Raw genomic sequence first — 12,056 nt, forward strand, 5'->3', positions numbered from 1 at the left:
TGGTGGTGCTGGTGGTGATGGTGGTGCTGGTGGTGGTGATGATGATGATGGTGGTGATGCTGGTGGTGATGGTGATCCTGGTGGTGGTGATGATGGTGCTGGTGGTGGTGCTGGTGATGATGGTGGTGATGATGGTGATGCTGGTGGTGATGGTGGTGGTGATGCTGGTGGTGATGATGGTGCTGGTGGTGGTGATGCTGGTAGTGATTGTGGTGATGCTGGTGGTGGTGATGGTGATTGTGTCCACCGGGGGTTTTACCGACCCTGATGTATTTCATTTACTAAGGGGAGCTGTGGATCTGTGCGTGCGTGCGATTGTTCAATACACGTTATATTATAATGGGTGTAAACGTGGATGTGTGCAAGATGCGTGTTTGTGAATATGTTGTCGAGTTTGGCTGCGTTACAACATTGTGTGTGTGAGTCCGTGTGGGGGTGTACGCCAGCCAATGGGGAGCGGTGGGTGTAGTGGTTAGCGCGCCGCTGCCGCGCTACGAACCGAGTTCGATTCCCCGCTCACGGTCACCAACGAGTGACGATTATCTGAACCGGTCCTGGGCCTCCCCTAGGTCGACTCAGCCTCAAATGAGTACCCGGTAAGGGGAGACAAAGGCGGCCGGGCGTGGTGGCTGGCCACCCACCCCACTCTGTGTGTGTGCCACAGTGTCGGTGGCCTTCATCGGTGCTGCTGCTACTCGCTGACAGCACTTGCCCCAACCAGTCTGTGAAGGCTACACGGGGGATCTTTGTCTTTGTGCGCCAGTCATGGGACCCGAGCCCGTCCCGTGACCTGTCCACACGGCACGTGATGGCCCTCAGTGTGCACCTAGCCTGGCACGAGCGCCGCGGGGACGTCACCGCCACCCACCCTCTCGTGTTCCACAGTGCCGGCGGGCGGCCCTTCATGGGTGCTACTCGCGCACAGCACTTGACCCAAACAGTCTGTTAAGGCTACACGGTGGGGGGGGCCTTTGTCTTTTGTTAGTCCATGAAATAGCGGCAACTCCACGTGCTCTACAGAGTGGTCCAGATGTCTTGAGCTCCCCCCCCCCCCCCCCAATGAATTGACCCTTCACATTTTGTTCAGCAGTTTCCCTGCTGTGATTGTCTCACCTGATGACGGTCGCTTGCGTTGCGATCGAAACGTCGAGACCTATTACTTCTCTACCCACGTGACTTTACCGAAAGAACCAAAGCGAATGGATCCCCCGCAGTCACGAAAGCTTCAAATCCAGACTGGACAGTATTGTTGTGGTGCAATTGTGTTTTGGTTCAGCTGTCAACGGTGGCATTGTGCTCCTTTTGTTGAGCCAGGAAATCCTCGCCGCCGAGTCTCAAGGCTTCTATCCAGGAGGGTACTGCTTACACAGTGTGGACCTTTACACGAATGAGTGTTTGGCTATAACCTCCCCCCCCCCTATTAGCAAGGGGGCCGAAGCAGAAAGTATTTGGAGACCTTTGATTTAAAGCTTTCGTGACTGCAGGGATTCATCTTCTTGGTTCTTTCGGTAAAGTCATCACGTAGAAGGGAAGTAATAAAATAATAATGTTTTATTTTTATTATTTTACTTTATTACTTCCCTTCTACGTGACTTTACCGAAAGAACCAAGAAGATATTTGGAGACCCCCTCTTCGATTTGGTGAAACGAGAGCAGAGAATATTCAGACCAGTGAGAGATATATGGAGACGAGAGATACCGATGAGACAGCGCTGTACATGTAGACTCTTTTTAAGAGACGATACAGAGCGATACGAGAGTGAATATAGATGCCGACTCGATAGATAAGATGAATCAGCTTATTTTAATATCACTGGGATAAAAAAATTTTTTGAGAATTTGAATTCCAGCTGATGTTAATCTCACGCTGTTTACGAGCCGGCGACACATTGAGCTATTTGTGCCCCTCGTCGTTTGCTTAGTTTTATTTCGCCCGAGGCCACCACCACCACCACCACTGATGATGATCACTCTAAATGCAGCAATAGCTTTTCTACCCTCCCGACATGAATTATACACGTGGCCACTGCAACCCGACTGATGAGCCTGGGGAGACGGCAGATCCAGGGGTTTTGCATTTTGCAAATACTAAAAATAAACAGCCCTTTGCTTAATGGCCTTGCCTTTCAACGTATTCTGTGGCGATGAAGCCATTTCATGTTATCGTTCTAAGTGTTCAAAATCGTTATTTAGAACGGGCCATTGTCTATCCACCGCTGGATGGAGGCCTCCCCAACCGCCCACCATTGGTCCTCTCATCTCCCCGCACGTGAACTGATCCCATCACTGACATCGCTCATGACGGTGGTGCTTGTCCTAGAGCCTTGGAACCCTTCCCCTCATTCAACCGTCTCGTGCCATCGGCTATTATCCCGCGCCAATAGGCGATGTAGCCAGCTGGCCAAGTCAATTTACTCGTCGAATACGACGTCAGAATAATGATCGTGGTGAATTGTAATTGTCGATGTCAAACAGTAAACGTCTCCATATACCGTAGAGACCTCAGTCGTGAGGCCTTCATAAACTCCCAAGGTCTAGCATGGGGTCCCAAGGCTCGTTAAATGAAGCAATGAGCTGACATCCTTCACAGACTGAAATCGAATCCGCCTCCTTATCGGCTGTCAAACGAAAGCACCTTTTTACAACCACGCTAAGTAATAAAACACGTGCAGTATTGCGTCGCTCGTGCACATTAAAGCCGCTCGGGACTGGGTTAAACAACACCTGTCAATGAAACCTTGACTTAAAGCTTTCGCAGCTGCAGGAATTCATATTTAAACTTAATTTGGAGCTTTCGTGACTGCAGGAATTATTCTATGTTTCTGGTTCTGTGTTTAATCTCTCTCTCAAATTTAGCATTCTCAGGAAGAACGTAATCAACCAGATAGGGTGTTGACTGTTATGTTATCCGACTCTCTGTTGTATTACATTACATTTCTAAGTATACTAGATTTGTGTTTCTATTTAATTTATACCTGATGATTGCTTGTGTTGCAATCGAAACGTCGTATGCTAGTATTTAATTTAATTTATTATTTTATCTTTATACGTGACTTTACCCAAAGAACCAAAGAAGGAATTCATATTGTTGGGTCTTTCGGTAAAGTCGCGTAGATAGAGCCTATCTCCGTGACTTTACCGAAAGACCCAAAAGAATGTACCTGTCAATGAATCTAAACTTTGGGGAGCTGTGGTGCAATGGTCAGCGCACTCCGCTGTGAATCCAGATAACCTGCAGAGTTCGATTCCTGGCGACGGATAACAGCAGTGGCTGTGGACCAGCGTGGTGAAGTATGGTCAAACAGCCCCCGCCCCCTGGTGGGGAGGTCTACTTCCAGCAGTGGTTTCATTTATTAACAGTGGATGGATGACAAAGGGCAGTAGTTTATTTCTATCAACAAAAGTAAACTAGATTGTCTCTCCGTATATGAGCATTGGACAGTACTCATCTCTGCTGGTAGTCCTTCCTCGGCCAGTGGTGCACATTCCACATTCCCATGGCAAGTGGGAGTCTATCCACTGTTGGCTTCCCACAAAGTGGTATTGCCAAATTCTATCGACCCCCGGAGGATGATGATGATGGGCTGAGTTGACCTTTGGTTGGCATTTGAACCGCTGACCTGGGTGACTTTATGGGCTGTTGTAAATGATGTGTTAACGAGTTCACCAGTCCCTGGCTATACCTTTACAGCCGCAACTGACGTAAGTGTAAAACGCACGTGTAAACCATCACGAGATCCGATTGAATTATTTTCACGTTTTGTATTTATATTGGATAAAAAGTAAAACAAAGCTGGCAAGCCTAAGAATTACGGGAGCTTCCATTCCATTTGCAGCGTAATCTTACACAAGCACTACACAAGAATGTAGAATGTACAGCCCTTGTTAATACACCGCTGGACGAATGCCATGCCGGTTATATGGGGGTTTAAACATACTTCACCACGCTGGTCGGTGAGAGTCGGGGGAGTGCCCAGGACCAGTTTGGTTATCACTCACCACTGATGTCAGCTGTGGCCAAGAATAGAACTCAAAAGAGTTGATTATCGAGCAGATTTTCATCAGATTATGACCCTTGTTGACAATGAAACATTGCGCTTCACAGGTTCCACGGGTACTGGGCTCCTTAACACACACCGTTTAAACACAGTTCGTTTAAAGATTAAAAGTGTTGTTTTAAAAACAACAGTTTTGCGCAATGACGGCACAACGCCCAGCGAGGTGGCAGTATGCTCAGGGCACTCGACTCGGCAGTCGGAGGTCGCCAGTTAAAGTTTTATTGGAGGTTAATCGGCCCCATAAGGGATACAACGTGGAATAATATAGCGCTTAGATGTTACTGCATCTCAAGAAGATGTACGGTGACAGGAGAAGTGTTTATATTTGTAGGGAGAGGCAGTCGGTCGGAAAATGAAGGTCTCGAGCCTGGACTTGGATAGACGCAGGGAGTCAACAGCACGGACGGCTGGGACGGCTGGGACGTTTGTAGGAAGGGGATGTAAGAGCATGTCTTCCTGCTCAAACGAGCCTCTTATCCCGCTCGCCAATATTAGTTCTGTGCCAGTGGTTTCAACTCCACATTCTTACGGCAGCATGGTGTGTTTTTTATTTTCACCATCACCGATCCGGTGAGACGAACGTATCGCCGAAGACGGCGCGGAATTTCACGCCGTCGAGCACGCGGCCGTAGCGCAGCGAGAAGTACAGCACGTCGCGGTGCGAGTAGCAGCGCAGCGCTAGCAGCGGGTCCTGGGGTCGGTCACGGCCCTCGGAGAGCGGCACCACGTCCGCCACGGGCACGAAGCGGTCTCGGCGCCCGCCCCAGAAGGAGAGGTGCGACACACGGAGCGTGCTGCCGTCGGCGCTCAGCGCCATCAGCCCCACCCAGCGTCGCAGGTAGTGGCTGATGCCGTAGAGGGAGCAGCAGGCGAGGGCGGCAACGCCCGACGTTAGCCGCAATGAGTGCTCGTCCACCAGGCCCTGCCGCTCACCCCGCACGCGACGACGACGACAAACAAACAACAGCCGCTGTCATTTGCCATCGAGTGAGAGCGATGTCATCACTGCGGGGCTCTTGGGTGCGAGGTGCACTTTGAGATCATCACGTGAAGTGTCCAAGGCTCGCTGGCTGGCAAAGAGGTCATGGGACAGATCCAGGTGTGACCCAGGAGTCATGGATAAACTGAGCGAGATGACTGGCACATGCACCGCTTGCACTCCCCACTGTGCTACCTTGCACATGCGCGCAAACATGCAAGATTTATGGTTGAAGTGCCTTGGCCATTTGCCAAGGTATTTCTAATTCCTTTGGCTATTTGCCCATTGTTGGTGCATTTTAGCCAAAGGCTAGATGAAATTGAACATTCTCCTGATATCAATCTGCCACAAGCATCAGGTAAAATGCATATTAAGGAATTTCGTTGGCAGCAGTGCACAAACGCAACGTTTTTAAAGATATTCAACAGCTTTGTAATTAACAAGGCCTTCAACAGAAAAAAAAATGTATCAAATGTCTAACGTTTTGGGAAACGGTCCTTCGGAGTAGGGTGGGCAGAAATATTGACTTACTGTTGACTGATCTATTGTTGGAGAGAATACATTTGACAGCGTGGTGCCTTGAATTGACATACAATCACTTCACCTCACTTGACAACCTGGTTTAACTACTGGCGGTTGAAATGTTGATTCAAACCCAGGATCTCAGCTGTTTCAGGGTTAGTAGCTCTGACACGGCCATTATGAACCCTTTGAACTGCCAGTTTCCCCCAGTCTCACCTGCGTGTGCAGGTAATAGATGGGTGGCAATGCAACCACCATGAATATCGTCTGCACGTTCTTGAGTCGCGATATGAAGCGCGTCGCTCTGATGGCCGGGAAGCGGTAAATCGGAATGAAGATATCACCCCTTCCATCCTCTCCCGATGTTGACCTGCGAATCAAATCGGGAGCGCATTCGATATTGGCGCCATTCTTATAGCGGCTGGCTATCACGAAGGAAGTTGCTACGTTCCGCAGATGATAGCAGTCCGCAGTCTCACAAGAGTGGGCTATGTTTATATTACGTGCCTTTACCCAGTGAGGTAGTTTGCGGGTAAAATTTGGCAACTTTTAACCGTGATGCCGGCACACAAGGCCTACCTTTTTTTCGAATGTGACAGGATCTTTAGCGTCCATTGTGAAGTTGGCTTGCATTTTGGTTACTACGCCCACAGTATCAACCTGGGGGGCCACTGGGAACGAACCGCATACCCTTTGCAAAAAATGCTGCTTGTTTCACCGCCCCAAATAAAGTGTATTTGAATTTTGAAAGAGTCTGAATGTGATTGCGTCTCAGGAGACTGTGCAAACAGACGTAGAAGGGGAAGGGGTCGTGAAAATATTGGTAACTAAAGAGGGGGGGGGAGGGGCGGCCGGAGGTGGGGGGGGAGGCTTTTTTGTGGATTATTTTCAGATGGATGACGAAGAGCACAAGGCTACTGGGCAGAGAGGAGAAGAGAGACTTAGGAGACAGGTGAACGAGTTGGCATGTTTTTAGCATGTTTTGTTTGCGTGACAAACCTTGCTAATTGGCTGTGTTGGGTGGTGGCGGGTTTTAACGACACATTTTATATTTACGCGATCTAACCCAAAAAACCATTATTATGGAGAGACAGGCAGTTATGGGCAGTGGATACGAGGAAGGTCTTGAGCCTGGACCTGAACAGCACAAATGACCACGGGAGGGGATTCTCAGACCTCACGGCCAGCACAGCAGCAGCAGTGACCTCCCATTCAGGGGGGGAGGGTGACTGAGAGTTTTAACGGAAGGCCTCGGTTGGTGGAGCTGAAGAGCGTGCGAGTAGGAGAGGTAGGCAGGGAAGACGAGGCTGTGGAGAATCCTGAATTGTCCGGTTTACGGATCGAGAGCCAGTGGAAAGTTTTGAGAATTGGAGTGATGTGGAGCTCATTTACGGGGCGTGATTGAGGGGTCTGTCGGCAGTATTCTAGATCATTTGAATGTTAGCAGTGGAAGGATTTGGGGGAGTCCACATTTGACTCCGATGATGACCTTGACGCCGGGTCGTGAGTGGCAGAGCCCCGCGCTGTCGTAAGAGGTCGTCCAGCATTGAACCCACGGCTGCTGAGACTTGCGCAGGTAATGATGCTACTGTTGTTTCTACGCAGTCCATGCCACCTGCAGGGGAGGACAGATCTGCAGTAAACATTTGTAGTGTCGTCTCTGCATGCGAGTGGCGTGCGACGCACACACAGTCAGCCGGAGACGAGGTGGTCGCAGGAGGCACCGCTCTGCCCTCCTTATTCGTTGTTGCCGAGCTCATGCCACCACTCGGGCCCCCCCTCTCTCTCTCTCTCAAACACGACCCCGCTGCCACGCGTCTCGTCCCAGACACGACCCTGTCCGCGTTGCACCGACGGCGTCGACCGGGACAGCCAACCACTGTCCGGCCGCGCCATAATCGGGCGAAGGCGGCAGCGACGAGGGCGACGAGGATGACAGCGACGACGAGACGAGTTCAATCCCAGAACAGGTAGCCCAGAGCTCTCGCTCTCCGCTGCTTATATTCCCATCGGAGCGGCTTGGCTCCGCACTAGCCGCGCCTCCCTTCTCGAACCCTCTAGAGCAGGGGTCGGCAACCAAAATAACAAGAAGAGCCATTTCTTTCCAATTCGGTACAAAATTCAGTATTTCAAGAGCCGCAATGCATCTGAGTACATACTGACGTACATATCGTCAAGAAGCAACCCGTAAAGAGCCGCATGCGGCTCCGGAGCCGTAGGTTGCCGACCCCTGCTCTAGAGGATTCCAGGGGCTTCCACACGAGGTCTATCATGACCCTTACCCCACTTCCTCCGCCCTGCCGGCACACCCGCGTATATGCTCAGCGGCGTGTGCGCTAAGTGCCCACCTGCAGTTGCTGTCCAACAGTCAGCGCTATGTCACTACATTTCGATTTAAAGCTTTCGTGACTGCAGGGATTCATCTTCTTGGTTCTTTCGGTAAAGTCACGTAGAAAGTAATAAAAATAAAACATAATAAAATGTCACTACACATTGACCAATAAAGCACAATATTGACTAATCATGAGCTCCGGTGTCAGACCAAGAGATCAGGACTGTGTCATTTGCATTTTGATCTAACAGTCAGCAAATCAGGAACAAGCTACGTCAACCAAAGGACCAATCACGACCAAGTTGTGTCAACCATTCTCAACATGTACAACATGTCTACCGTTAACCAATCAAGAGCCAAGCTGTGTTAAAACGTCGACTAATAAAGCACAATATTGACCAATCATGAGCTCCGGTGCCAGGTCAAGTTCATTCGTTTAAACAATGTGGTGGAAACTCAAGAGACCAGGATTGTGTCATTTAAATTTTTGTTGAACCATCAGCCAAATCAGAACAGGCTACGTTAACCCAACAGACCAATCACAAGCAAGTTGTATCAACCATTTACAAATGTACATCATGTCAACCATTAACCAAGTCCAGCTGTGTTGACGAATACAAACAAACCTGTCAACCCCTTATCAGTGCCCTTTCTTTACTCTTTGGTTCGTTCGGTAAAGCCACGTTGGTCGAAAAAATAATAGATCACGACGTTTCGCTACACAAACGACCGTCTTCAGGTGGTATAGAGAGAGGTGGTGGGGGGGAACTTGTGTTGCGAAACGTCGTGATCTTTTATTTTTTCTACCTACGTGACTTTACCGAAAGAACCAAGAAGATGAAGCCCTGCAGTCACGAAAGCGTTAAATCGAAATTCGTGAATTCATTACTCCGCGGCCTTCCTGAACAAATATTGGCACGTAAAAAAACAGATTGACTGCAGAATGCGACGAGACTCAAAAGACTACTTAACTCGTCCTCACAGATTGTTCACCAGCAGACCCGGGCGTTTCGTCTCAACTACCACCGCACTTGCAGGTCCACAACACTCTCATCTATTGTTAGGCCTCTGCAAGGTAAAGTCAAAACAATGAGCCTACCTTTACCCTTACCACAATGCAATCACTCTATCCCCTACCTTTTACCCTTTAGCAAGGTAAGGTAAAAGGTCAAAAGCAACGAGCCTATCTTTATCCGACCTTTTACCCTTACCCCGTACAAATAACCCGATCACAGGGTAATTACTGGGGTACTACTACACATGAAAAAGGTTTAAAACAGGTAAATGCTAGGTAGAGCGCTTCAAATCATCAGTGCCTTTTTCTTATTACGGATCAATTCAGACCTTATTGGTCACCGCGTGCCCCTTAAAAATCTCAACATTCATCCTAAAAAGTCCCATCACGAGAGAAAAACAAACAAAAAGACCTGAAAATTCAATTTCCGTGTACAAGAACACGGGGTACAAACCGTATGGGTTGAGACATCCATGCGAATTTACGAGTTAACGGTCAAATAACAACAACCACGAGCCAACAACTGCGAACCATCAACCAATCACAAGTTGTTCAAGCTTTAACCAAAGCACGAATTAGAAAAAATAAGCAATTTCGTCCAATGTTGCTCCATGAATGAAATGCATTGCCTATTGCTGAATATATTTTGCAGTTAAGGCCGCAACGTTGTTGACAAACGTGTTAAGTTTGTTATGTGTGTGTGCGCCACCACGTGCTAACTCAAGGGGTCACGCAATGTGAAATTATATTGGGCCCTTAACCTGGTTAAAACAAATACGATGTTACCTGGTAAAATAAATAAGATAAAAGTTATCTGTTTCGTGTTAAAGACAACCCAAAATAATCAAGTCCCTTTCGATTTAAAGCTTTCGTGACTGTAGAGATTCATATTCTTGTTCTTTCGGTAAAGTCGCGTAGAAGGGAAATAATAAAATAAAAAAAAACTATTAAATTCTCACGACGTTTCGATTGCAACACAAGCAATCGTCATCAGGTGAGAAACCACAGCAAGAACATTTGAAAAAATTAGAATTTTTTTTATTGCTGTGGTTTTCACACCTGATGATGATTGCTTGTGTTGCAATCGAAACGTTGTGATAATTTTTTTTATTTTTTTTATTTTATTATTTCCCTTCTACGCGACTTTACCGAAAGAACCAAGAAGATGCATGTTGACTCTAACCAAGAATATAATCAAGCACCGTTTACCGCAGACCCTTACCGCGCCGAACCCCTCCCCCTTCAAGTGTGATGAATACACCCCGCGACGATGTTTGCCGCAGTCCCTTCCCGTGTGGTTGATGCGCGCTGCCGCGCTAACGAATGGAGGAGGTCGTTGGTGTTAGTGGGTCAGAGATGACGACGCGCTGGCTGCGTGCTGAGGTCCGTGCCCCCCACCTCTCTCGCTCTATACCTCGACAGTGTCGTGAGCTCCGCGACGAGGGGGGCGGCAGGGTGGCGGCCGGCCGAGTTGGCGGCGCGGAGGAGTAGCTGAGGCAGAGGTCGGACGCGGAGCGGCCACGTGGCCATCTTGGTCAGGGGGGTGAAGCGAGGCGAGGGCCCCGCCCCCAACGAGATGCGGGGGGGGTGACGTCCATCTCGCCGGGGGGGTTGTGACGTCATCTCGCCGGGGGGGGTTGTGACGTCATCTCGCCGGGGGGGGGGGTCTCCATGGCAACGCGGGAACTGTAAATGGATTGCTGCCCCATTTGCAGACTGCATCCGAATGTATGTGTTTAGACTGCAAACGATATTAAAAAAAAAACTATATAAACAATATAAAACATGACATGAGTGCAAAGTATAGGAAAGGTAAATCGCTTCGGGAACTATACAAATAAAACCCAACTAAATATTGTCTTATCGGGTAATGCCCACTGAGGTATTAACTTGTTTTTTTAGAAGCCACCTGTGCCACACACGATGGCTCAGCAAAGTGGCTTTTCGTGTGGAAAGTTACAGCAGCAAAATAATCTAAATACATCTTCTTGGTTCTTTCGGTAAAGACACGTAGAAGGGAAGTAATAAAATAATAAAAATAATAAAAATAAAACATAATAAAATTATTCTCACGACGTTTCGGCCACAACGCAAGCAGCCGTCCTCAGGTGAAGACTCTGTCGCCTCGACGGACCTGGTTTTCACCTGAGGACGGCTGCTTGCGTTGTGGCCGAAACGTCGTGAGAATAATTTTATTATGTTTAATTTTTATTATTTTATTACTTCCCTTCTACGTGACTTTACCGAAAGAACCAAGAAGATGAATCCCTGCAGTCACGAAAGCTTTAAATCAAATTTAATCTAAATACATGTTGAATTTTTGTTATTTATGCTGTATTTCATTATTTCCCTTCTACGTGACTTTACCGAAAGAACCAAGAAGAAGCATGTTCATCTTCTTGGGTTCTTTCGGTAAAGTCACGTAGAAGGAAAGTACAAAATAATAAAAATAAAAACATAATAAAATAAAATAATTCTCACGACGTTTCGGCTACAACACAAGCAGCCGTCTTCAGGTGAAGAAAAAAAGAAGCATGTTGATTCTGAATGTGCTTCGAACGACAAATACGAACTCAACACTGTTTGTCAGTAACACTGTGCGTGACCTTAAAGGGGAAAAATAGGCGACGTTTCGGGCAATATCCCAATTTCATAACATCACAACCACAAGTGACGTGGACCATTGCAAGTGACGTCACTTTCAAATTATTACGTGACGTCACGTAAGTGTCGCCACTCGCTAGTCAATGACGTCATTAGACAAGGTTTTAGCCTCATTCATAACGGTTACGCTTAACGAAACGGGGATCTTCTGGACATCTGTCGGGAAAGGAGCTTTACAGCTCATCGGATTCCTCCACACTATAAAGATTTGAGAGTCGCCGCAAGTTTTAGTCTGCGAGTGACGTCACCGACGCCTGCCATTGTTAACGCGCTAAAACGTCATGTACTTTAGTGGTAAGATGACGCAATTAGTCATAATATGACGTAATTAATAGTGTAGACAAACTAGGGAGATTGAGGTGGAACTGTGTGTGGAATCGGGAGTGAATGTGGCTTTCGCGTTTTTCGTTCGTTAGTATTAAAGAGTTTTATTGTTTAAAATACCATCCTGAGTGCGATCATCTTTGCCTATACGCTCGTAATGCG

At 47.9% G+C, this 12,056-nt stretch overlaps 1 protein-coding gene across 2 annotated transcripts; it reads right to left on the reverse strand.

Moving 5' to 3' along the window:
• Nucleotides 1–3,874: 3,874 nt before the first annotated feature.
• Nucleotides 3,875–10,454, reverse strand: LOC133348053 (transmembrane protein 186-like). 2 transcript variants are annotated; one of them, XM_061560888.1, is made up of 4 exons: nucleotides 10,321–10,454; nucleotides 7,049–7,174; nucleotides 5,776–5,929; nucleotides 3,875–4,980 (listed from the first exon to the last, which is right to left on the reverse strand). In XM_061560888.1, the coding sequence occupies exons 1-4, from the start codon at nucleotides 10,434–10,436 to the stop codon at nucleotides 4,618–4,620; spliced, it is 759 nt and encodes a 252-aa protein (XP_061416872.1). In that variant the 5' UTR covers nucleotides 10,437–10,454; the 3' UTR covers nucleotides 3,875–4,617. The 2 variants fall into 2 exon arrangements, with proteins under 2 accessions (XP_061416872.1, XP_061416873.1); XM_061560889.1 differs by lacking the exon at nucleotides 10,321–10,454 and adding an exon at nucleotides 9,361–9,603.
• Between the last annotated feature and the right edge of the window lie 1,602 nt (nucleotides 10,455–12,056).

This window comes from Lethenteron reissneri, chromosome 26, assembly GCF_015708825.2.
Source record: "Lethenteron reissneri isolate LAM-NWPU_2019-01 chromosome 26, ASM1570882v1, whole genome shotgun sequence".
Taxonomy (NCBI): domain Eukaryota; kingdom Metazoa; phylum Chordata; class Hyperoartia; order Petromyzontiformes; family Petromyzontidae; genus Lethenteron; species Lethenteron reissneri.